Here is a 26,142-nt window from a genome sequence, read left to right as displayed (position 1 = left end):
AATGCCAGGCCCAATACTGAGCACGTCTCCTTCTCCCCTCGCCTCGTCAGCTTTGGTGAGATCCCTTTAAATGAACTGCATCTAACGAGCCCAGCCACTGGATCCCAGCACGAATGGTGAGCAGCAAAGCCAGCACCCACCCTTACCAGCATGAGGTTGATGTTGAGGTTAAGGATCTGGTGACTCATGTCCACGCTGTACGAGTGAGGGAAGTGATCCCGCAGGTAGGTGAAAGCCCCAGCCGCACACTGGAAATGGGTGCAGGAAACCTTCATGCCCTGGCCAGGGCCGCCGCAGAGGGAGAAGAAACACGTAAGGCTCTAATGCACCCAAGCCAAAGCAGAGGGCGCTGCACAGACGCCATCCTGCCTTAGAATCATAGAATATCAGGGTTGGAAGGGACCCCAGAAGGTCATCTAGTCCAACCCCCTGCTCAAAGCAGGACCAATTCCCAGTTAAATCATCGCAGCCAGGGCTTTGTCAAGCCTGACCTTAAAAACCTCTAAGGAAGGAGATTCTACCACCTCCCTAGGTAACGCATTCCAGTGTTTCACCACCCTCTTAGTGAAAAAGTTTTTCCTAATATCCAATCTAAACCTCCCCCACTGCAACTTGAGACCATTACTCCTCGTTCTGTCATCTGCTACCATTGAGAACAGTCTAGAGCCATCCTCTTTGGAACCCCCTCTCAGGTAGTTGAAAGCAGCTATCAAATCCCCCCTCATTCTTCTCTTCTGCAGGCTAAACAATCCCAGCTCCCTCAGCCTCTCCTCATAACTCATGTGTTCCAGTCCCCTAATCATTTTTGTTGCCCTTCGCTGGACTCTCTCCAATTTATCCACATCCTTCTTGAAGTGTGGGGCCCAAAACTGGACACAGTACTCCAGATGAGGCCTCACCAATGTCGAATAGATTGATTACCGAAATTTACCAACAGCCGAGAGATGCAGCAGGATTTCTTTTAATTACCTTTTGCCTTCACGAAACCCCAAATGTTACCATCTTAAGGGCAGTTAAACCTTCTCCTGCCCCAGTTATCCAGGCTTTCATCACCTGGAGACTGGATAACCATGATGCTCTACACGGGGTGACCCCCATGAGACCACTCAGACCCGAGAGGTTGCCAAAAGCACCTACTGCTTATTACTGCCAGAAGCAAGTTACCCCCTTGCTCTGGCTGCCGTCGGGTTCCCAGACGGGGCTGGTGCTGATTTTCAGCTGTGAATTCCTACATGGCTTGGGAGCTGGTCAGCAGAGGGACTCTCTTCCCAGGTGATGCTTCCATGAGCCAGGTCAGCTGGGAGCTCCCCAGGTTGGGAGAGGAGGGAGTGGCTGGCAGGACTCTCCAGGAGGGGTCCTTGCCATCAGGGCACGTGGTCAGGCCCGTCTTTTCCGAGCATCTGCTTGGAGGGTGGGGGAGGTTCTGTTATTGGCTGGAGGGAAGACTGCATGTGGGGTTACATTGGGGTGTTAAATTATGTCAGGGTGCCCAGAGCTTGCCACAGACACTGCTACAGGGTTTCTATAACTATACACAATGTAAAAAAAAATCCTGTATTCATTCCTCCCCCACAGTCCCGGGAATCCCAGCACCTGGCATGAGGGACACAAAAATCTTCAGACTTCAGTAAATGTGACAAGTCCCCACCAGAGATTAGCTATCGCCGACCTTTGTGCTCTCATTGGTTTGAAAGAGACCACCCATGATAAAGGGAGGAACCACGAGGTGTTTAGCATCTTTACCTCCTCGGAGACTCTCTTGTCCATGGCGCCCAGCATGGAATGCAACGCCCCTGTTGGGAAGAGGAAGCTCAGATCAGGCCATTGGCGCATTCCTGCAGCATTAAAGCCCCTCTGCCAGTCTACGACTGACACAGCTACATTTACACTGCACATTTTGTTCCAAAGGCTCCCGAGCCACATAAAACATACAAATAATACCGATCAGTTCAGCTACCGAGAGGCAGCCACTTCTGGGGTGGAGCGCTGCAACCATGCACAGCACCGTAAAACAGTTCAGAACAAGAAATGAAGATTTCCCCCTGCAGTTACAAGGGCTATGGCAATTTGGGGAAGCAGGAACATCCACCTGGAGCTGGGCTTTGTCACAAACACTTGGGGCTACCTTTCTTACTCTTGTACCAGGGCTCTAAAACCCAGTGATCCGGATCTCTATTGCATGTCTCATGGTAAAATTAGCAGCACCCCAAGCGCCACCCTGGAGCATTGGATCCGCACTGACTCAGAGGAAAGAGTGCCCAGCACGTGACTCCATTCTCCATCTTCTCTGGCTCAGCCTCTGGCTCAAAGCCTAAGGGGCCAGACTCAACCCTGGTTTAAGCTAGTGCAAGTCTAGCAACTTTAAAGGGCCGATCTATCCACTAGTACAGACCCCTTTATCGATGCATCTACATCAGCCATTCTCAAACTTTAGCAACCCGAGAACCCCCATTTTGATTTACTTTTTTTGCAGACACCCAAGCCCCCTGCTCAGCCCCAGGCCCCGCCCCCACTTCACCCCATCCCCCCAGGCCCTACCTCCTGCCCCTCCTCTTCCCTGCCTCTTTCCACCCCCTCCCCAAGCATGCCCTGTCCCCGCTCCTCCCTCTACCTCCCACATGCTGCTAAACAGCTGTTCCCCCAGTGTGCAGGAGGCACTGGGAGGGAGGGGGACCCCCGGGGGTCTGCGGAGCCCAGTTTGAGAAATGCTGACCTACACCATTTTAATCCTTGCTCATTTTGATTGTTGACAGCTCACTGAACTAAACTACACCTATTTACATGAGGGATAAACCGGTTTAAGTACAACCAGCTGAATTGGATCAATTTCAAATTGATTTAATTAAACGGGGGCAACTTTTCTCCTAGACAAGGCCTGATTGGCCTGCGGGGGAGGGTGATGCATAGTAATGCTCTGGCTTGTCGTTCATCGATCAGAGTGAAGAGCCCTTCGGAGCTGACCCTGAATATCAGCCTCACCCGCACCGCAGATGCCCGGACTGAAGCCTCACTTGAGGGTCTCGTGCCTGGCACACACAACACAGCCAGGGTTCAGATCTGGCTGGTGTCCTCATGGCCAGCAGAATCCGCCAGAGCCAAGGAAACAGTGGCTCAATTGTCCTCAGTGACCACAGTAACACTTCAAGATGTCATGGGTCTTCTCTCCCAAGGGCCAGCACTTCCAGCTGTGGGCAGCTTCATGCCGACCGTCACCACTGGCTGCGGGCAGATCGGCTGAATGCCCCTGCAGCTGACACCCCTCCCCCAATTGAACAGCAGGACCAGGCTGGACGATGGACCCTGTGGAGAAGGGAATGAGGGCTAGCCAGGGAGGAGGGCATTCTCTGGTGCTAAGCAAACCCCAGGGCACTCTGGGCAACACACATTGCCAAGCCAAGCCAGCAGGTGGGCTCCAGCGCCTTACCGAGGTTATAGAGGATACACGCCTGCTCATACTTGATGTCCTCATGGGTAACTGCCTTGCCAGAGAAGATCTCCGTCCTGTGAACGAGAAGCCCAGGGTTAGCCCCTACACTAGTGAGCTAGCGAGATGGCCAGATGCACAGCCCACAGCCACATTTCCAGGGAAGGCAGATGGCTCACAACTAACGGCTCAGAGCAGGCAGGGGTGATCCAAATGATTTAGACTCACTTTCTTATCTAGCTGGCATAGAGTCCACTCCAAACCGAGTGGGAGATGGGAAGCTGCTAGGTACATAAACCAGCAAGCCCCTATAATGTTTGAGTGGTGCCAGGACCAGTCTTCTTAGCCTACTAGGGAAGTGTTATCTAGTGGTTAGGAGGAGGGGCTGGCATCAGATCTCATCCAAAGCAGGGTCAGGCACATGGGTGGGAGACCTCCAAGGAGCACAGCCGGGAAAGGTGTCGCTTGTTCAGTAAGCAGCACTCCTCCCTGCGAGGGGGCACTTGACCGATGGCTCTGTCATGTTTCAGTCCTGCCCACCTGTGGGCATTAGATTTGCCATGGCACTCCGGGAGGGGACAGCCTGATCTTACACGCACCAAAAGCGAGTTCGTGCTGTTTGAACGTGTTTTCAGTTTCACACGCCAAAGCCGCAGACTGGATTTTAACCTGAGGGGCTCTACTAACTGGGGTGTCCCTTGGCAGAGACAAGCGACCGATCTCCCTCCCCTGGCTTGGCCATGCCTTTGAACACCAGGCAGGGACAGAGAACACGTGCTGCTCTGTCCAGGAAGGTGTGTTTCTACACATCAACGGAGAGCAGCCAGCAAGCAGCCCCAGGGGCTGAAATTCACTCTCGAGCCACAAGCCCCAAAGCCCAGCCTCCACCACTGCCACCAGGCGGCGTAAAACCATCCCTCTTGGTCAGTCCTGTGCCCCCTAGGGCCATCGCTGCACCCTAACGCACTGAAATCCCAGCTGCGGCAGGAAGTGCAATCGCTGGCTGAAAGGTGCTATAAAAAACTCTCAGTTACTACACTGCACTTCTAATAGCTTCTTCCATCCCAGGCTCTCCCAGTACTCCACAAACCTCCACTAATCCTCACGTCCCCGGGGAGGGAAATACTCTTCTCCCCAGCTTACAGTATTAGATCTCTCTCCAGAGTCAGATGCGCATGGCCTTTGGTGGAGAGACTAGAGACGTGGCTCTGCCCGCAGGGCGTTCCAGGCAGGCTCAGAACAGAGGCACGCTGCTGGGCGAGATCACACTGGGTGCAGGAGAAGGACACAGTGAGGCTGGCGGAGCTTGGTCTGGGTTTGTTCCATTGTACAGATCATTGGGAAGGCTGGCAGAGGGAGGGAGTCAGTCATTGGTGGCTGGATGCAGGATCAAGGAGGAGATTCCTAGAGAGGGGGCTGCAGGGAGGGGCACTGGCGGAGCACAGGGACAGGAGGGGAGATGTAGGTGGGGTAGAGCTCAGCAGTATGTGAGCCAGTGGAGGGAACTGGGTCAGGGCAGAGGAAGGTCACGAACAAGGTCAGCTCCCAGACTGCTGCGCTGGGCATCACAAAATGGGGAAGAGATGGCTAGCCCTCTGTGGAGATAGAGGTGGTTAGGGACTATTTAGAAAAGCTGGACGTGCACAAGTCCATGGGGCCGGACGAGTTGCATCCGAGAGTGCTGAAGGAATTGGCGGCTGTGATTGCAGAGCCATTGGCCATTATCTTTGAAAACTCGTGGCGAACGGGGGAAGTCCCGGATGACTGGAAAAAGGCTAATGTAGTGCCAATCTTTAAAAAAGGGAAGAAGGAGGATCCAGGGAACTAAAGGCCAGTCAGCCTCACCTCAGTCCCTGGAAAAATCATGGAGCAGGTCCTCAAAGAATCAATCCTGAAGCACTTGCATGAGAGGAAAGTGATCAGGAACAGCCAGCATGGATTCACCAAGGGTAGGTCATGCCTGACTAATCTAATTGCCTTTTATGATGAGATTACTGGTTCTGTGGATGAAGGGAAAGCAGTGGATGTATTGTATCTTGACTTTAGCAAAGCTTTTGACACGGTCTCCCACAGTATTCTTGTCAGCAAGTTAAGGAAGTATGGGCTGGATGAATGCACTATAAGGTGAGTAGAAAGCTGGCTAGATTGTTGGGCTCAACGGGTAGTGATCAATGGCTCCATGTCTAGTTGGCAGCCGGTATCAAGTGGAGTGCCCCAAGGGTCGGTCCTGGGGCCGGTTTTGTTCAATATCTTCATAAATGATCTGGAGGATGGTGTGGATTGCACTCTCAGCAAATTTGCGGATGATACTAAACTGGGAGGAGTGGTAGATACGCTGGAGGGGAGGGATAGGATACAGAAGGACCTAGACAAATTGGAGGATTGGGCCAAAAGAAATCTGATGAGGTTCAATTAGGATAAGTGCAGGGTCCTGCACTTAGGATGGAAGAATCCAATGCACCGCTACAGACTAGGGACCAAATGGCTAGGCAGCAGTTCTGCGGAAAAGGACCTAGGGGTGACAGTGGACGAGAAGCTGGATATGAGTCAGCAGTGTGCCCTTGTTGCCAAGAAGGCCAATGGCATTTTGGGATGTATAAGTAGGGGCATAGCGAGCAGATCGAGGGACGTGATCGTTCCCCTCTATTCGACATTGGTGAGGCCTCATCTGGAGTACTGTGTCCAGTTTTGGGCCCCACACTACAAGAAGGATGTGGATAAATTGGAGAGAGTCCAGCGAAGGGCAACAACAATGATTAGGGGTCTGGAACACATGACTTATGAGGAGAGGCTGAGGGAGCTGGGATTGTTTAGCCTGCAGAAGAGGAGAATGAGGGGGGATTTGATAGCTGCTTTCAACTACCTGAAAGGGGGTTCCAAAGAGGATAGCTCTAGACTGTTCTCAATGGTAGCAGGTGACAGAACAAGGAGTAATGGTCTCAAGTTGCAGTGGGGGAGGTTTAGATTGGATATTAGGAAAAACTTTTTCACTAAGAGGGTGGTGAAATACTGGAATGCGTTACCTAGGGAGGTGGTAGAATCTCCTTCCTTAGAGGTTTTTAAGGTCAGGCTTGACAAAGCCCTGGCTGGGATGATTTAACTGGGAATTGGTCCTGCTTCGGGCAGGGGGTTGGACTAGATGACCTTCTGGGGTCCCTTCCAACCCTGATATTCTATGATTTTAAGGGGGATATGCCTTCAGTCCATCCAGAATAGCACAGCTGGTGGCTTACAAGAATAGGACATCACAGGAGTCTAGGCAGCAGATTACCAGGGCCAAGGAAGCTACCCACCTGGATGGGGAAATTGAGGCAAGAGACGAAGCCAGGTAGTACAGTGAGTCCACAGGCGAGCCCGAGCTTCAGCTCCTCTCCTCCTGTTGCTCAAAGAATCTCCCAATGGATCATAGCCAAGCCCCCAGCGTCAGCCGAGGGTGCCCTGGCAGGGGCAGATAGCTGGATGTGGAGAAACCTGCTCCCTCCCCTGCCACCACACAAACCCCACCAAACCGGTGAGCTTACCACGTGATGGGGACAGCCGCCTCGTGCTCCGGGCCCATGGGGACGCGGCTCTGCAGGTAGTGAAGCTGGCCGAAGTACTTCCGCAGGATGCTGCAGCCCTCGAAGTCCCTGGGCACGCTCACGGCGTTCTGGAGGAGGAGGAGAGGAAGGAGCAGCGCTTCAAGGCAACAGGCAGTGCCACGCTTACAGACAGAGGCCTGGGCTGTATTTGGCTGGCAGCGAAATCCACTTACCTGATCATGGGCAGGAGATCACCCTGAAATAACTCCACAGAGGGACTTTCCAGGGCCCAGTCACAGAAGCCAGGGTATTAGCCACTCTCAGAGAGAGTCCTCTGGGTTGGGCTGGAGTGGGAGGCTGCTGTAGACTCCCCACTCCTTTCACACACATGGGGCAGGCAGTTTGCCAATCCAGTGGTACAACTGCAACAAAGTGCTTCTTACGCGAGGCTCGGGAGAGGCCTCGGGCCTCTCTGTTCTGGAGCTGAAGGCAGCCAAGTATGTCACAAACTCAGGAGGCACCCACCGCCCCACAATGCCTTCAGCCCAAGGCTTTCAAAGTACTTTGCTCCATTAAACGCCAGGTGTCAGCCTGACATCCGTCCTGGGCATACTGGGTGAAATGATCACTAAAAACAAACCACCTGGCCGCTCATGACTGAGGAGGACTAACCAGCACCGATTCTGCAAAGGAAAACGGACTTGCTGATCTCCTGGAATTTTCTGAGCATGTCAGGAAAGGGCGGGAGACAGGAGAACCAGCGATGATATGCTTAGACAGCCAAAAGGCCTCTGACGAGGTCCCACACAAAAGGCTGTCAAAGACGCTAAGTCATCATGGGGAAGAGGCAAAGTGTTATCATGGACCAGAAATGGGCGGAGACAGGAAAAGTAGGATTCAATGGTCAATTTCAGCACAGCGAACGGTTAACAGCAAGCGCTGCAGGTTCCACTCCAAGTCCCGTGTTGTCTAATGGATTAATTCGTGATCTGGAAGAGGGGGGTTGGGGGGCGCATGAGTTGAGAGTTACAAAGCTGACAAATGACAGTCAGGTTAATGGGAACCAGGGAGGGCTGCAAGGAGCTTCGGAGAGAGCTAACGGAGCTGGGTCACTCGCTACATATGGCCAGCTGGATCACTTAGTGCTCTCAGCATTAACAGCAGAATTCTGGAAGGGGTTTTAAAAACCAGGCTTCAGGGCTTAAGCCAATCTCTGTCAGAGATCAGGAGACCAGACAACCCACAGTAAGCAGGTGTGGGATCCTTCCACCAACACAGCTAGTGCTGGCTCCTGCCAGAGAGGGGCTAGCGGACTAGACGGACTGTGGATCTGATCCAGCCTGGCCGCTCCTATGTTCCTGTGTCACGGGAGGCAAGGTGATGAACTGCATTTTACAGATTAGGAAGAAACAGATGTGAAGGGACTTTCCTAAGATCACACAGAGCTCTGGATTGCACGTGTCCCAGCTCCAACCACTAGACCACACTCCCTCAGGAGCGGTTTTGTCACGGATCTTTTACTATAGAATTTTAGAGACAGTGCGGTGTAGTGGACAGAGCACTGGACTGGGACTCAGGAAAGCTGGGGGCTCTTCCTGGCTCTGCCACTGACCTGCTGGGTGACCACAGGCAAGTCACTTTCCCCCTTTGTGTCTCTGTGACCCCTTCCACCCTCTCTCAGTCTGATCCATTTCGGCTGCCAGCCCTTCAGGGCAGGGACCATCTCTCTCTGAACAGTGCCCAGAACAGTGGGACTCCGATCTCAGCTGAGCCTCAAAGCACCACTGGAGCACAAATGAATGAGAGATTCCCCTCCCAGTAAGGGAGTGACTTTGGGAAAGCAGAGACCCTGTCCTGGGAGCTGGGCAGGAAAAGCATAACTTTTTCCAGCAGAGAGGAATGTGCTCACTCATCACTCCCCGGTGGAGTGCCGAAGCAATCACTCAACAGCGTCAGAGCTCAGCCACAGCCTTGTGGGAAACGGCTGGCGCTCTCTCCTTCGCAGCATGGCCACAAGAACGGAAGAGAGCAAACCTCTCCCAGTGAGTGCTAACCGCAGTGCTCCATCATCTGGGCAACCAGGTGCTAGGATCCAGTGGTGCTGCACCTTAGTGACACGCTTGGCTTGGCCTGGCTGGATGCAGAAGTTTATTTCTGCGCCAGGCCAAGCTGCTCCTTAATACCCCCCCATAAGCAGGCCCCACCTCAGGGCTCCGCACACACAGAACAGGAGAAAGCTAATGGCATAACCCTGACGTTTCTCCCTCTGGGTTTTCAAGCTGGTCATTATGGCTCAGGTAACTCCGGTCACTCCGGCTGGGTTGACCACACTGCTGCTGTGGAAAGCGGGCACGACGGCAGTCCTGCGTGGTTACGCTAAAAGGTGCCTTGCAATGACAGTCTCCGTTTATCCACAGCAACGAGCGGGTCGCCTCCCCTGCGCTGTCTCCCTACGGGGCAGTTGGGTTTCCATGGCCCATTCCGTCCTGGGCCTGCCTGCGGGAAGCGCCGCTGATCACACAGACACTTATCAGCTGGGGGGAATGTCACTTCACCACGCGATGGAGAAGACTGGCTGGGAGCTGACCTGGCCCTCGAGATGTGAACGCCCTATTACCAATTCCCTGGGCCAGACAGCCCTCTCCGGCTTTGGCTGCCTGCGTTTCGGGCTCAGCTGAAGCAGGTGCACGAACTCCAGTGTCTGGCTTGGCTGGAAACGTTCCCCCCGTCCCAGGGTCCTTCTCCCGCTGATGAGCTCAGCTGTTGTGAGTGGCGCTGACCTTATCGCAGCGCCCCACAAACGTCTCTGGGAACTCGCGTCAGCCACCCACAACAGCTCAGCTCTGGGATTCACATCACAGCCACCACGGCAGGCAGCTCCTTCCCCTAGGTCCCTGGTTCAACTCCAGAGGGGGCCAGCAGTGACCACTGTTGGCTGTGCCGGGCGGCCCTGCAAACCCCAGGGCCACAGAGGGTGGGAGCATCTCTACTCTGCCAGCCAGGAGCCCTGCCCAGCCCTCCTGTTCCCACCATCATTTACCTGCCTCTCCTTCAGCCCTGCCTACGATGTGCCTGACAGGGGCATCATGAGGGTGGGGGCACGGAGGGGCCTTGTTGCAATTCCCCACTGCAGGGGTAGCCCCCCCACTGCCCCTCCGCCCGAGATCTCCTCTATAAGGCCACTTGCCCTTGCAGAAGGAACCAGCCTCCCTGCCCCCACTAAGGAACCTCCTCTCCCCCCAATCTCGTGAGACCCCTAGCGCTGATCTTTGTGCTGCCAGGGCCCAACCACAGTAACTGCAGGGGCTGTCGAAGGAGCTGCGCTCTAAGTAGCTCTAGGGGGGCCTCAAACGCCTTCCCCACCGGAGGGGTCTAAAATCCCAAGGGGCTGCTGCTGTGTGTGAGGAGTTGTGAGGGTCCCAACGGACCGGTGTCCACAGCACTGAACACCCCCCTCTCCACAAACGGCACTGACAGGTCCCCTTGTTCACACTGACTCCAGCACCGAGCAGGCCACGGAGCGCAAAGAGAACCAATCCCCCGACCCCACCGCGGGCACTCCGGCAGGGGGCGCGGGAGGCGAGCACCCCTGCCGCTGCCCATGCAGCTGGAGGGCTATAGGCTCCAGGGCTGGGGCTCCCTCACCTGTATTCAGTTCACACTGTGCCTGGGTCCCCTCCCAGCAAGGCAGTGGAGGTTTCACATACAGAAAGCTTCCCCTGGAGGGTCCCGGGTGGGGGAGCAGACCCAGCACACACACAAGAGAACCATTGGCTCTCTCTCGTGGACTGTGGCCAGGAGATCAGGAGTTCCTGGCTCAGCCACTGGCCTGCCCTTGGGCAAGTCACTTTCCCTGCCAACCTTTGTCAGCCCCAGCTTGACGGTGCGCTCTGGGCAGGGACTGTCTCCCCACGTGACTGCCCCGCCTCGCAGCGCCGTTACACAGCGCCAGGGCACACTTACCTGCCGGAGCAGTTCAAGTTTCTTCAGCTCTTCATTGTAGCTCTCGGGATTCTCGCCATAGTTCTTCAGAACAAACTGGAGGGAGAAAAAACTAATCAGAGCTTGTGTCTAGGACTGGTGCGTAGAGGAGAAATCGAACACCACTCCCCGGAGCAGAGCTGCCCGGGCATTGCTGGAGAAGCCAGGCAGCAAGAGGGGCAGCAGAAGCCCCAAGAAAGAGCTCTGCACGAAGGGTGGCGGGGACACTCGGGGTTGGGCTTTTGGGGTGTTGCACAGGCCAGGCTGTTTCTGTCTTTGCTGAGGGAGAGGAGCTCAGAGCAGGAGAGTGAAAGCCCCCCTGCAAGGCCAGGAACGTGTCACCAGTTCCCTGTGCTGCCCCCACACAGCCAGTCAGCCAACAGCACATGGCAGCCACCTCCACTTTGAAGGAGCCCGTATATTTCCTCAGACAGCGGGTGCCCCTATTTCCCCGCAGTCTACAAGCCAGAGCCAGGCCTTTTGCAGAAGGAGCTCCACAGCCTGAGCTCAGCTGGCCACCCCCAGCCCTGGTCAGACACACCTCAGCCCACAGAAGTCAATGGAATTTCGGACCCAGCCTGCAGACTTGTTCCCTCCTGTGGCAAAGGCTTAACAGGGACCATGGCTGATCTTTGACTTAAGTAGCCATATTCAGCGTGAGCGGCCAAGAAGAGCATGCTGCCAACGTGAATCTGCAGCAATTGGCCACCACTGCCCAGGTGACAGGCCTGCTCAAGCAGCAACACATGCCGCATCTTCACTTGTCCAGCAAGGGGCTGGACAGGGGAAAGGTTTCGGCACAGCTTCTTGTGCAGTGGGCTGCCAACCTTTCATCGCACAGATTTGCCATGGCTACTGGAAGCTGCACGCTTGAGCCAGGCTCCCAGATACCCTGTTAAGTGTCCTGTATGTAAGACAGGCCCACATGTAACTATCAACCTTTGCATGCTCCTCCAGCTCCCTTCTACGACTCAGCTTTCCCGTCACATTCCCCTTCTCCCCTCCCCACCATGGTAGAGCTTCTGGAGGCATCAGTCTAGGTCAGAAGGCAAGATCCTCAGGGCTGGGACCTTGTCTCCGATGTGCCTGTAAAGTACCATGCACTGTGCAAATCAAAACCGATCCTGGCTCTCTTCTCCACGGGGCCCAGTAAAGCATCCCCACCGCCCATGTCTGATGGCACTCATTCTCTGATTTCCCCCCGAGCAGCCAGGCTTGGATTGTTCCTTCCTGTGCAGCCTCCAGTGCTTTACCCAGCCCAAGCTTAAATAACGAATGCCTTTCCTCAGCTTTCAGCCCCAACACCGCTCAGCTCTGAAATGCAGCTACCTCTGGGATGAAACCCAGCAGCTGTTTACCAGCACACAGCAACATGAGAATCCAGATTCAAAGAGAATCTGCAGGGAAGATTCGGGAGACAAAGGTTGTCAAGGTTCCTTCCCCACTCTGAACTCTGGGGTACAGATGTGGGGACTTGCATGAAAGACCCTCTAAGCTTATTCTTACCATCTTAGGTTAAAAACTTCCCCAAAGTACAAACTTTGCCTTGTCCTTGAACCACATGCTGCTGCCACCACCAAGCGTGTTAACAAAGAACAGGGAAAGAGCCCACTTGGAGATGTCTTCCCCCAAAATATCCCCCCAAGCCCTACACCTCCTTTCCTGGGGAAGGCTTGAGAAAAATCCTCACCAATTTGTACAGATGAACACAGACCCAAACCCTTGGATCTTAAGAACAATGAAAAATCAATCAGGGTCTTATAAGGAGAATTTTAATTAAAGAAAAGGTAAAAGAATCACCTCTGTAAAATCAGGATAGTAAATATCTTACAAGGTAAACAGATTCAAAACAGAGAATCCCTCTAGGCAAAATCTTATGTTACAAAAAGACACAAAAGTAGGAATATACATTCCATTCAACACAGCTTATTTTACCAACCATTAAACAGATGGAAATCGAACGCATTTCTAGCTAGATTACTTACTAACTGACTGAAGTTCTGAGACTGCATTCCTGATCTGTTCCCGGCAAAAGCATCACACAGACAGACAGACCGACCCTTTGCTTCCCCCCCTTTCCAGCTTTGAAAGTATCTTGTCTCCTCATTGGTCATTTTGGTCAGGTGTCAGCGAGGTTATCTTAGCTTCTTAACACTTTACAGGTGAAAGGGTTTTGCCTCTGGCTAGGAGGGATTTTATAGCACTGTATACAGACAGGTGGTTACCCTTCCCTTTATTTTTATGACAAAGGTAGTCCTCAGGACTGAAATCCATCCAAAACACTGGAGGTAATACAGCCCCTGGGATCTCGAGCGACCACACGAGGCCAGCGCGATGGTTCTGCGTCTGATGGGAAAGATGGTGCCTCCTGCAGCACAGTGCCCCCACGACCACGCCGAGGTGCGGAAGCGGTCCTGACTCGAGAGTGAGGAGAGCCATCGAGGCATCGCCCGTAGAACCTTGGAGATTCCCCCCCGACCCTCTCCAACCTCACTTAGCTTGTCTGCGCAGCACCACGTGGGTCCTGGGCACTGCAGGTGACTTCTCCACGAGAGATGCCTGCAGCGGGTAACTGATCTGCTGTTCACTGTGCAGAGCGCCTGAGGGATCGTCCATTTCTTGGGTGCCCTCAGGTGCTGGACGCGGCATGCTCCCATTAGGGGCGTGCATTGCACTCCCGCAGCTGGAGCAGCTGCTTAAGGACCAGCGTGGCTCACGCACAGGACGGGGCTGGCCGTCCGGGCCCCACAGAAGGTAGCGATGCTGACTGCGTCACGCAGACTGTGACTAGAGCAGCGAGCTAGACCCTTCGGAGCTACGAGCACACAGCTGCCTGGCCTGGGCAGAGCGAGGACTCCACTGGAGTCCAGTCTAGTGCCCAGCATAGGGGACTAGAAGCCAGGGCACAGGGAGTCTATTTGGGGCTCTGGCACTGATGTGTCATGGGGCTTTGGGCAAGCCAGTCCCCTGTTACATGGGGAGGCTCAGCACGCAGAGGGGGTAGCAGGGTCGTGGGGCTTAATGAAGGCTCTGAGCTCTCAGAGATCCCCAGCCAGTGCTACAGGAGGGCAAAGGATTGTGAGAGTAATGCTCAAGGGAAGAGGACCCAGCCATGCCCAGCTGGCAGCAAACCAGCTGGAGAAAGACTGTCCTTGTCCAGTGTTAGAGAGACTGAGGCTGGTGATTGCAGACACGTACTACCCTTGACTGAAGGGACATAGCTCCACACTGGTAAGAAATCAAGCTGCCTGCTGTGGTTTGGGGGAAGGGACTGACACCAGCTAGAGATCTGTGGGGGTCCAACTGTCTTGGCAAACCTAGGGTCCGAATGAATAACACACAGGGGCACTAAGTGAGAGAGGTCAATAGCTCTCTGGAGGGGAACTGAAGATTCGGCAGCCTTCCCAGACTCTGGAGGGGAGAAAGGATTTCTGAGAGAGACAGAACAGCCTGAAAAACCAGCGTGGAACACAATGTACCTGGCAATACCCTGCACACTTACCCAGTCCCTAGGATCCCAGAGGGCTTTCACAAACACCTAAGCTGCACACCCTCCCAGGGTGGGCAAGTCAATCACATTGCACAGACCCAAAGGATGAGCAGCTTGCCCCAAAGCCACACAACAGAGGCAGGAATAGACAGCAGGAGTCCAATGCCCAGTGGCCCTACTATAACCATTATATTACACTGCTTCCTGTGACATCTGGTGGGATGAGTCACAGCAAAGGCTCCTAAGTATGTGCCACAAGGTCAGCAGGATGAAGAGGAAAGCAACTAACCCCAGACTGCAGGCCGTCCCCACCCACGGGCAGAGCAGAGTTTATGGGTAGATCTAGTCAGAGTGAGAGAAACCTGTCCTCTAGGTCACTGGGTTCAAATCTAGCCCAGCCCAGCCAAGCCATGACTCACAGCTATCATTATCCCCAACTGCTCACTGACAGGGATGTCATGAGTTGGTGGCTTCAGTTCTTTTCTTAAGGGTGGATAAAAACAAAATTTATTTGAAAACAAAACAATTTTTAAATATGGGATTTTGATTTAAATTGGATATTTTGATTTTGTTATTTAAATTATCATTCATTTTTCTTTTTAAAAGTACACCTGCTTAAAATGAATCTGAATCTAATAAAAAACATGTGAAGGCCTAAAATTATAATCTCAATACATTTAAATAAAAAAAAATAATTATGCTGAATCCATGAGCCTCTGTCAAAAACTGAGTTAAAGGCTGCTTTTCTAGAAGAAGAAGAACTAGGGGAAAAACTTTGAGGTCAGACTTTATAAATATGGCAGAACAGGTCAGCCTAAGTAATTTAGGAGACTCATTTTCCAGAGACTTAGCCCTGGTCTACACCAGGGGTTAGGTCGAATTTAAGCTGCATTAGGTCAGTTTTAAGCCCTGGGGTTAGGTTGAATTTAGCCGCATTAGGTCGATTTTAAAATGAATGTGTCTATCCAACCAACCCCGTTCCGTCGACCTAAAGGGCTCTTAAAATCGACTTCTGTACTCCTCCCCGGTGAGGGGAGTAGCGCTAAAATCAACCTTGCTGGGTCGAATTTGGGGTAGCGCAGACGCAAATCTACGGTATTGGCCTCCGGGAGCTATCCCAGAGTGCTCCAATGTGACTGCTCTGGACACCACTTTGAACTCCGATGCACTAGCCAGGTACGCAGGAAAAGCCCCAGGAAATTTTGAATTTCATTTCCTGTTTGGTCAGCACGGGGAGCTCAGCAGCACAGCTGACCATGCAGTCCCCCCAGAATCGCAAACGAGCTCCAGCATGGAGTGAACAGGAGACGCTGGATCTGATTGCTGTATGGGGAGAAGAATCTTAGCAGGCTGAACTCCGATCGAAAAGAAGAAATGTAAATATATATGCCAAAATCGCACAGGGCATGGTGGAGAGAGGCTACAACAGGGACACACAGCTGTGCCGCGTGAAAGTCAAGGAGCTCAGGCAAGCCTACCAAAAGACAAAGGAGGCAAATGGTCGCTCCGGGTCAGAGCCCCATACATCCCACTTCTATGATCAGCTGCATGGCATTCTAGGGGGGGACCCTACCACTACCCCACCACTGTCTGTGGACACCTGCAAGGGGGGAGTCTCATGCAACAGGGAGGAGGAGCAGAATGTGCAGCAGGCAAGCAGTGAATCCGTTCTCCCCGGCAGCCAGGACCTTTTCATCACCCTGGAGCCAATACCCTCCCAAGTCGGGATCCCCAACCCTGAAGCCGGAGAAGGCAGCTCTGGTGAGTACACATTTGTAACTACGGTACAGGGTTTAAACACAACAGTGTTTAATGTTTGATTTCCCCTGTAGAATTGGGATGCATTCACGGACAGTACAGCTACTGGAAAAGTCTGTTAATGTGTCCGTGGATGGAGCAGGAATCCTCCAGGGACATCTCCATGAAGCTCTCCTGAAGGTACTCTGAAAGCCTTTGCAGAAGGTTTCTGGGGAGGGCTGCCTTATTTCGTCCTCCATGGTAGGACACTTTACCATGCCAAGCCAGTAGCAAGTAGTCTGGAATCACTGCAGCACAAAGCATGGCAGCGAATGGTCCTGGGTTTTGGTCGCATTCAAGCAACATTTGGTCTGTATCTTTATATCTTAGCCTCAGGAGAGTGATATCATTCATGGTCACCTGGTTGAAATAGGGGAATTTTTGTAAGGGAACAGTAAAAGGACCCCGTTCATGCTGGGTTGTTTGCGCTTGGCTAAAAGGGATCATTCCAGAGAATAGCCACACCACAGGGGAAGGGGTGAAGGGATCATCCCAGAGAATAGCCATGCGGTGGGGTGGGGGGAGGTGTGTGCTGCACATCCACCCAAAAACCGCAGCCTCTCCTTTTAAATGTGAAGCCCAACCAGCATTGCTTGCTCTGGGAAAGGAGGGCGCTGCAGTTTGAAACCATTCCTGCATGTTATGAAGGCGGAAGAAGCCAACCCCACATACCAAAAGGCTTACCATGGCTGCCTAAAAACCAAATTCTGTTGCCCAGCAGTTTGTGATGTGCCACCATACCGGCAGGCACTCAATATAAAAGGCAAAATGTGACCTCGTACCTAAAGCACACGTGCTGTCTGCTGTGAATTGCTTGATTCACTGTGAAAGAGTCTCCCTTTTGTTCTCAGAAACATAGCAGCTTAAATTTTACTCTCCCTTTTTATCTCCCCCCAGGTGCAAATGTTTCTATGCTCCCCCATCATATCCGTCCCTGAGGTTATCGCAGATTAGAAGGCGGAAAAAAACGCACTCGCGATGACATGTTTTCCGAGCTCATGCCGTCTTCCCGCACTGATAGGGCACAACTTAATGCATGGAGCCATTCAGTGGCAGAGGCCAGGAAAGCATTAAGTGAGCGCGAAGAGCAGAGGCAGGAGGCAATGCTGAGGCTAATGGGGGAGCAAACGGACATGATGAAGCGTCTGTTGGAGCTGCAGGAAAGCCAACAAGAGCACAGACCCCCTACTGCATCCACTGTATAACCGCCTGCCCTCCTCCCCAAGTTCCATAGCCTCCTCACCCAGACGCCCAAGAACATGGGCGGGGGGAGGCTCCGGGCACCCAGCCACTCCACTCCAGAGGATGGCCCAAGCAACAGAAGGCTGTCATTCAAACAGTTTGATTTGTAGTGTGGCTACGATAAGCAATGTGGCCTTGTCCTTCCCTCCTCCCGCCCCCAGGTTACCTTGTCAGTTATCTCTTTTGTTTTAAATTAATAAAGAAGGAATGCATGGTTTCAAAATAATAGTGACTTTATTTCCTTTGCCAGCTGTGATCGAAGGGGGGAGGGTGGTTGGCTTACACGGAATTAAAATCAACAAACGGGACAGGTTTGCAGCTAGTAGAAACACACACAACTGTCACACCGTAGCTTGGCCAGTCACGAAACTGGTTTTCAAAGCCTCTCTGATGTGCAGCACACCTTGCTGTGCTCTTCTAACCGCCTTGGTGTCTGGCTGTTCAAAATCGGTCACCAGGTGATTTGCCTCAACCTCCCACCCCACCATAAATGTCTCCCCCTTACTCTCACAGATATTATGGAGCACACAGCAAGCAGCAATAACAATGGGAATGTTGGTTGCGCTGAGGTCTGACCTAGTCAGCAAACAGTGCCAGCGAGCTTTTAAACGTCCAAAGGCACATTCTATCACCAGTCTGCACTTGCTCAGCCTGTAGCTGAACTGCTCCTTATTACTATCCAGGCTGCCTGTGTACGGCTTCCTGAGCCATGGGAGTAGGCTGGGTCCCCAAGGATAACTATTGGCATTTCAACATCCCCAATGGTAATTTTCTGGTCTGGGAAGTAAGTCCCTTCTTGCAACTGCTCAAACAGCCCTAAAGATGCGAGCGTCATGCACCTTTCTCGGCCATCCCACGTTTATGTCAGTGAAACATCCCTTGTGATCCACCAGTGCTTGCAGCACCGTTGAGAAGTCCTCCTTGCGGTTTACGTACTGGTTGGCAAGGTGGTCCGGTGCCAAGATAAGGATGTGTGTTCTGTCTATCGCCCCACCAGTTAGGAAACCCCATTCCACAAAGCCATCCAATATGACCTACACATTTCCCAGAGTCACTACCCTTGATAGCAGAACATTAGTGATTGCATCAGTTACTTGGATCACAGCAGCCCCCACAGTAGACTTGCCGCTCCAAACTGATTCCCAACTGACCAGTAGCAGTCAGGCATTGCAAGTTTCCACAGGGCTACCGCCACTCACTTTTCAACTGTCAGGGCAGCTCTCATCTTGGTATTCCTGCACTTCAGGGCGGGGGAAAGCAACTCAAAGTTCAAGGAAAGTGGCCTTATGCATGCAAAAGTTTTGCAGCCACTGTGAATCATCCCATACCTGCAACACTATGCGGTCCCACCAGTCTGTGCCATCACCACCTTGATATAAATCAATCCACCTCAAGAGCTGTCCCCACCACAAGCAGCCCCCTCATAACAGGTGCAGCAGAAGGCCATGGAGACCGACGTTCTAGTGCAGGAGTGGCCAGGCAGTGCTGGAGGCCAGTAGAGTGGCCATGTGGCAATACAACACTCAGATCGCCATGCCACATGGGAGCTGTGCTCGCTTCGTGTGGCGCTAAGGCTTCTGGGAGCACATCCCAGCATTCTTAGCACTGCAGCAAGCCAAGCCTCGCTTTGCATTTTCCCAGTGAACTATGGGAGAACTTGTCTGTCCTTTCTGGGCACAAGGGGTGGAACTGTGGGAAGGCACTGGAGGACTAATGGCACGCAAGTGGGGCTACACCTGTATCCATACTCGTGTTAGCAGTGACGAGTTGCGCTCACTCACGTTTTAGTGTATGTCCCCCTGAGGCCACCCAACTGGAGTTAAAAGCATCGCCACATCCAAGGCCAGGATTCATGTGTGGGGATGGGATTAGAATTAGGGACAACACTCTTGTTAGAAGTGGAGTTAATTCTGCAGTGAAGACCTGCCCTATGATCTTCCAATAAAGCCATGCTCAAGAACACCCACAGCAGCCAGTGTAGAGAAGAACTGGACCCGGGGCTGGAAAGCAGGTACTCACTGATTAATCAACTTCCCTAGCATTTCCCATCTGAGGCTCGAGCACAAGGGTGTGCAAACTTTTTGGCAGGAGGGCCACATCGGGGTTGCAAAACGGTATGGAGGGCCAGGTAGGGAAGACTGTGCCTCCCCAAACAGCCTGGCCCCCACCCCCATCCGACCCCTCCCACTTCCCACCCCCTGACTGCCCCCCTCAGAACCCCCCACCCATCCAAAACCCCCTGCTCCTTGTCCCCTGACCGTCCCCTCCTGAACTGCCCCCCCTTCCGGGACCCCACCCCCTATCCAACCCCCTCGCTCCCTGTCATCCCCCTCAGGACCCCTCCAACCCCCCCGAGACCCCCACATCCAACCCCCCTCCCCGCTCCCTGTCTCCTGACTGCCTCCGCCCCATCCAACCACCCCCTGTCCCAACTGCCCCCAGGGACCTCCTGCCCCTTATTCAACCCTCCCCTCCCCCTGCCTTTACCAGGCCGCTCAGAGCAGCAGGACAGGCTTATTGGAAAGCCTGTGAGGTGGGCAGGGCCAAGCTGCGCTGCGAGGGAGGGGAGGAAGTGGGAGAGGGGCCGGGGCCTCCAGCAGGTCAGGGGCCAGGCAGGATGGTCCCACAGGCCATAGTTTGCTCATCTCTGCTCTAGCATGTCACAATACTCAGCTAAGCCTCTCAGCCCCATGTAAGTGGGTATTATCCCCATTTCCCAGGTGCAGAAAGGGAGACAAAGAACTCCCCAAGGTCGCACAGCAATTTGGCAGCAGAGCAAGGACTAGAACTCAAGAGTCCTGACTCTGCTACTCAGCCACAGGGGGGCCCTCAGCAGGCCACTGAGCCTGTCCATTACTTAGTTTCCCCTACCTCACAGGGTGCACGTATGTGTGTGTATGTGGGGGGAACAGGATTAAATGAACACGTGTTCATCAAGGGCTTGGAGACCGTTGGATTTTAAAAAGTGCTTTTGCCAGACTTAGAACTTACTGATGTCAGACAGATGCTACCACTGCGCTCACCAGCAGCGTCTCCTAAACCTCCAGGAGTTTAAACTGAGACCTGTTATCCAACCTCCCAACCACAACCAGAAAAGGGGGAGGAATCTGAGATCCCAGATGATACACTGCAAGTCCAATCTACTTCACCACTCTAGGTAAATACAGGGAAGAAGAGAAGTGCTGAAGGTAAACACTCTGAAGTTTGTCAGATTAAAAAAATATCAGATTTGTTTTAAAAATAATATGCTATACCTCACTATTGCCTAGATTATTAAAACTGAAGGCACTTAAAAAAATGTACTTTTCACCACTTCTGCATCTCTCCGCTCAGTAATAAAATTGGATGAGTCAGTTTGTCTGATTTCTAGGTGGTTTCACTTCCTGTTTAATGTACCAACCAGCAAAATGCAGAGAAATCTGGGTTGTGAACACTGCAGGGAAATCTTTACATATAAAGAGAAGAGTTGCACAAAAGTATTTCTATTAATATCAGGTTTTCAGGATTTGCTTTTTTAAATAAAGAATAAACTCGAGGTTTAAACATGCTGAAAGAGACAGCACTTGCTCTGACCAAGTGGTAAGAGCATCCCCTCACATGCAGCCACGCCTGCCAGACAGCCATGTGATTTTAAAATGCCTTGTTTTGGAGGCCACCCTCCTCTAGGTAGGCACCTATCACTCCATCCACTGCAGCAGAAGTTATACTGATGGCTAGTCTCCTTTCCAGCACTAGCAGACAAACTGGAATGGCAAGGACTGTTTCTAACTTACTATCACTACCATGTCAGCACCCTGCAAAGCATGACTCAGCTCTCTGGACTGCATTAGAAAAAGCTGAGGAAGGCCCAACTACTTATGGTCATCAAAGATCCCATAAAAAGAAAAGGAGGACTTGTGGCACCTTAGAGACTAACCAATTTATTTGAGCATAAGCTTTCGTGAGCTACATTGTTGCATCCGATGAAGTGAGCTGTAGCTCACGAAAGCTTATGCTCAAATAAATTGGTTAGTCTCTAAGGTGCCACAAGTACTCCTTTTCTTTTTGCGAATACAGACTAACGTGGCTGCTACTCTGAAAGCTGTATAGAAGGACAGGTGCCCTTCCTCCCCAAAAAGCAACAAGAATTTTTGCACATTGTACAAAAATAATATGAATTAATACTAACCAAACATTTCTCAAACAAATCTCAAAGATGGGCATGTATTTTCTTTTACAAAAGTTAATACAAAATGGGCAAGTATCATACTCATTGATAGAGATACAGAGGGGTCCCAGGGACACAGCCCACTTGAAATCTAGTTAATTTAAGAACAAGTTAAGACAGTTTCAGACACTACCCTTGCCCCGACTCCCCAGGGCCAATTTTTGTTTTACAATCACTTCCCCCACCCCCCTTTTTGCTGTGTGAAAAGTCAACAGAGAAATTGACCCGCACTATCAGGGAAACAATGAAACTGACCCTGAACAAACTGCTGTCAAAGTCACAGAGACCAATCTTTCAATTCTAGAAATTTTAGGCATTGTTGGTAACAATGGTAAGTAAAACATCCCCAAACAGAAGAGCAATATTTAAGCTGGTCTCTTTCTCTGTGACCTAACACAGAGGAATTCAGTGATCAAGTCTCCTATCTGCAAGTCCCTGCTTTATAACACTGCCTCTCCTTTATCATAGCACAGTATTTTACAGCAGCAAAGAGTTCTCAGTTAAGCTTCTAGTTTCTAAAAATGTGAGATTGAGAGTACAGCTGCCCCTTTGCTCTTTTATCTACTTTCTTAGGACCTGATTCAAACTCCCTTAAAGCCAATGCAAGCCTCCCACTGTGGTTATCACTGGCTTTAACAGACACTGGATTGTGTCCTTATTAAATAAACATTATTGAGACAATCTCAAAATGCCTAGATTAAATACATTATTGATTACAGTGACATGGGGCAGGATGGCTCCCACTTGTCTACACTTCAAAGTTATGTTGTCATAGCTGTGTCAGTCAGGGATATGAAAACACACCACACACCCCCGTGACATAGCTCTGCCAACAAAACCTGCAGTGTAGATGCAACTATGCCAACAGAAGAGGGCTTTGTCGAGGTAGCTAATGTCGTTTGGAATGGTGATGTTCCTACACTGGCAGAAAAACTCCCGTTGGTGTAGTCTGTCTACACCCTAAAGGGCTATGCTGACACAGGCTATGTAGACACACCTATAGTTTGAACGAACTGGGCATCGAACTCTAGCAATCGAGGGTCCGTGTTATGAAATCCTCCCACAGGAGGTCTGCTCGAGCCCCTTTAGGGCACACAGCAGGAGCGACCCTGTTTTGACAGGCTTTTCCATAACCATTTGGAGCTCCCTCCTAGGGGATTTCTGCCCCTCCTACCTCCTTTTGAATCATCTCTTTGCATCACCTGGGACTTTATCCCATTTGCTGGTGGAGCAGTTCCCCTTGAAGGTCATTATGTCTCCCATTTGCCTCTCTCTGACAGTACATTTGATCTGGTTGGGACTCTTGACCATTGATATCTGGTACTTTGGCTTTATTGAACAGGGCGGAGCTATCCCAATGAAAAGCAACTTACAAATGGGTTAAATTAATACTGCTCTCTTAGAAAGTCACTGGGTCCAGACACATGGGAATGATGGAAACTGTCTCTTCCTCATTTTAAAACCCAGGGGAAGCAAATACCCAAGACAGACACTCAATCTAGCAGGGGTACCAAACCGGGCTTTAGATCCAGATTTACCAGCATCCCATAAGGCCCTGGTGCTATCTCACTGCCAGTGAGAATTACTCCCACCAGAAATAACAAGCCATAGAACAGAGCCCACTCCAAGCTGGACTTGGCAGCTTCCCAGGCCTCCTCTCACAACTGTTGTCTCTCCCAGCATGTGCAGCAATGGGGTACGCTGTGTCACCGGACGGATCCTGAGGTGCAGAGGCCAGAAGAGGGAGAGAGAAGAGGGAGGATGTGGTGATGGGATGGGTGGGGTCCGAGGAAAGTCACGGTAAGGACATTACTTGCCATGGCCAAGTCTTGCTCACTCAGAACAAGAGATTTTTAAATCTCTCCCTCTCATGACAAAGGGTGGCTCAATGAGACACGAGACACTTCACTCCTTTAAAACTCTCCCAGCTCTCAGCCTTGGAGCATGGAGGGGTGGGGGTACCAGCAAATGCAGCCCCACCTGCCACCTCCTCAGGAGCATCTGAGCTGCATCAGGGCTTGCAAGGGGTGCAGCTTCCAGTCACGGGGGGGCTAGGGGGTAATGAGAGCCGGTGGGCCCGGAGCACTCGCTAACACGGCCAGGCCAGCCGCCCTGGGCATGGGGGGCATCTTCAGGCTGGGGGGAGGAGTGGGGAATAGGGACCGATGTGCCACTGTGGGGATGGCAGGGGCAGACTCGGGCCTCAGGCCCAGCCCCCCCACACTTACCCCACAGTGACCACCCCCAGGATTATCCGCTGGAACAAGGACCCCCCAGCTACAACCCCCTGCCCTCCCCGTCAACAAGTCTCGCCCTCCCCCGCCCCCACATCCCCCCCACACCCGCCCCAACGGCCCCCCCACACCCGCCCCAACACCCCCCCCCACCCCCAACGGCCCCCCCACACCCTCCCCCTCCAACACCCCCCCACACACCCAACGGCCCCCCACACCCGCCCTCCCCCGCCCCAACACCCCCCCACCCTCCCGCCCCAACACCCCCCCCACACCCAACGGCCCCCCACACCCGCCCCAACACCCCCCCCACCTTCCCCTCCCTCCCCAACGGCCCCCCCCACAGCTTCCCCTCCCCACACGTGCCCCTCCTCCCCAGTCTGGCCCCTGGGGGCTCCCCCCCCTCACCTTCTTCACGGCCGGGTTGAACCCGAACTCCCCGGCCTCCTTGAGGTCCAGCCAGATCATGGGCATGCGGGGCACGGCCTCCATCCCGGCCGCTCCGCCGGCGCCGCTCCGCACCCGGAACGCAGCAGGCCCGGAGCCTCCCGAGTCCCCGCCCCCGGCCCGCCGCGGGGCCTCACCGGAAACCGCCCTCCGGAAGCCGCCGCGGCGCCTGATGGGAAATGTAGTCCTGACGCGGACTCGCTGCTGGGCGGGACAGGGCACAGGCTCCTCCCCTAGGGCCCCGCCCTCACTGCTGGGCGGGACAGGGCACAGGCTCCACCCCTAGGGCCCCGCCCTCACTGCTGGGCGGGACAGGGCACAGGCTCCACCCCTAGGGCCCCGCCCTCATTGCTGGGCGGGGCAGGACACAGGTTCCTCTCCTAGGGACCCTCCCTCATTGCTGGGCGGGGCAGGACACAGGCTCCTCCCCTAGGGCCCCTCCCTCACTGCTGGGCGGGGCAGGGCACAGGCTCCTCCCCTAGGGACCCTCCCTCATTGCTGGGCAGGGCAGGGCACAGCCTCCTCCCCTAGGGATGCTCCCTTCCTGCTGGGGTTCAGGACACAGGCTCCTCCCCTGCTCCTGTGGGGTGGGTGGTACACAAACGGGCTCCTTCCATCCCTAAAGGTGTCACTACAGAACCCCCCCACCCCCACATTCTCTGTCCCTTGCTCCCCGCCTTGCACTGCTGCATTCCTCAGTGCTGTGGCCAAGAGCCGCCTGCAGTGGGTCCAGCTAGGCTCTGGGGCCCGGCATTCAGCCAGTGCTATTCCCCTGTTAAACTGTAGCACGTCACAGTGGCGCATGGGCTGGAGCCCCTCTCAGCGCTGAGGTCTGAAATGATCCGGGATCGGAAAAGACCCCCGCAGCCTCCCACCCTGGGCTCAGACCCAGCCAAGATCAGCTGTGAGCGGAAGCTCTGCCATATTAGGTGTCCCATGTGACACAAGGGCAGCGGGTCTCACACCCAATCCGAGCGGGCAGGTCTCCATGTAACAAAACCCACTGCAACTGGGAGGCCCCGGACTGAATGCGTCTGGAGACAGGGGGCTCTGTTGGCCAGGCAGGCAGGCGCTGCAGGGCCCAGCTGAGACACACTGGCAGGGCTCAGGGGGTATGGGAAGATCGCCCGACTACTGCCCGTGCTGTAGCAGCTCAGTGGATAATGGCAGATGTCAGACTCCAGGACTGTCCAGCTGTCTCTTTTAACCAGCGTCGAAATTCACTCAACAAGAATCACCTTTATGATAATTTCACAGACACATTTTGCATTGGAATCCAGGCCCCCATTAATCCTCCAGTAAAAAGCAACCAACAAAGAAGGACAGAGTGGGGAAAAAACCCATCACACTGCTGCTCAAATACTGGATCTGTTGCTTTCCAATAAATGCAACTGGCAAACGTGGCTGTGGTGAGGTCTGGCCCATCTGATCCCTTGACCCACTGAGTGCAGGACATGGCACGCCCATGGCTCACACCAGCATCTAATGGAGAGGGTGCATAGGAAGCACCTGGGTAAAGATGGCTGGATAACATTGGGGCTGGGACTGGGACCTGATGAGACCAGAGAGCTTCTCGCAGACTCCCCTGTACTGAGCTAAAAGATCTTAGCTAAATCAAAGCATTTCTTTGCCTGCTGCCAATAAGCCAGGGGCTGAGAGCAGCGGGGGAGGTGGGAGAGGGTTGGAGGGACAGCTCCATTCAGCCGCTGGCCGGTAAATCGGTGTGCTCTGCCCTTCTGTTCCAAGCAGAGAGTCTTATCCATTAGTGAACATTCCCAGGCCAGGCCCAGCTCGGAGCC

The 26,142-nt window shown here is 53.2% G+C and overlaps 1 protein-coding gene across 5 annotated transcripts in view; it reads right to left on the bottom strand.

Moving 5' to 3' along the window:
- The window catches only part of PTPN23 (protein tyrosine phosphatase non-receptor type 23), a 44,256-nt gene extending 19,767 nt beyond the window's left edge, over nt 1-24,489 (bottom strand). For 2 of the 5 annotated variants that reach the window (XM_073334897.2, XM_073334898.2), the window contains exons 1-6: nt 24,305-24,489; nt 10,909-10,983; nt 6,946-7,073; nt 3,425-3,501; nt 1,744-1,793; nt 147-278 (exon numbers count right to left, since the gene is read on the bottom strand). In XM_073334897.2, the coding sequence (XP_073190998.1) occupies nt 147-278; nt 1,744-1,793; nt 3,425-3,501; nt 6,946-7,073; nt 10,909-10,983; nt 24,305-24,388 (546 nt within the window). In that variant the 5' untranslated portion in view covers nt 24,389-24,489. Of the gene's footprint in view, nt 1-146; nt 279-1,164; nt 1,242-1,743; nt 1,794-2,979; nt 3,110-3,424; nt 3,502-6,945; nt 7,074-10,908; nt 10,984-24,304 lie in introns of those variants that run through there. The other 3 variants (XM_073334900.2, XM_073334899.2, XM_073334902.2) reach the window with 3 other exon arrangements.
- Between the last annotated feature and the right edge of the window lie 1,653 nt (nt 24,490-26,142).

This window comes from Lepidochelys kempii, chromosome 2 (genome assembly GCF_965140285.1).
Source record: "Lepidochelys kempii isolate rLepKem1 chromosome 2, rLepKem1.hap1, whole genome shotgun sequence".
Classification (NCBI taxonomy): domain Eukaryota; kingdom Metazoa; phylum Chordata; order Testudines; family Cheloniidae; genus Lepidochelys; species Lepidochelys kempii.
This window is presented reverse-complemented; position numbering and strand designations above follow the sequence as displayed.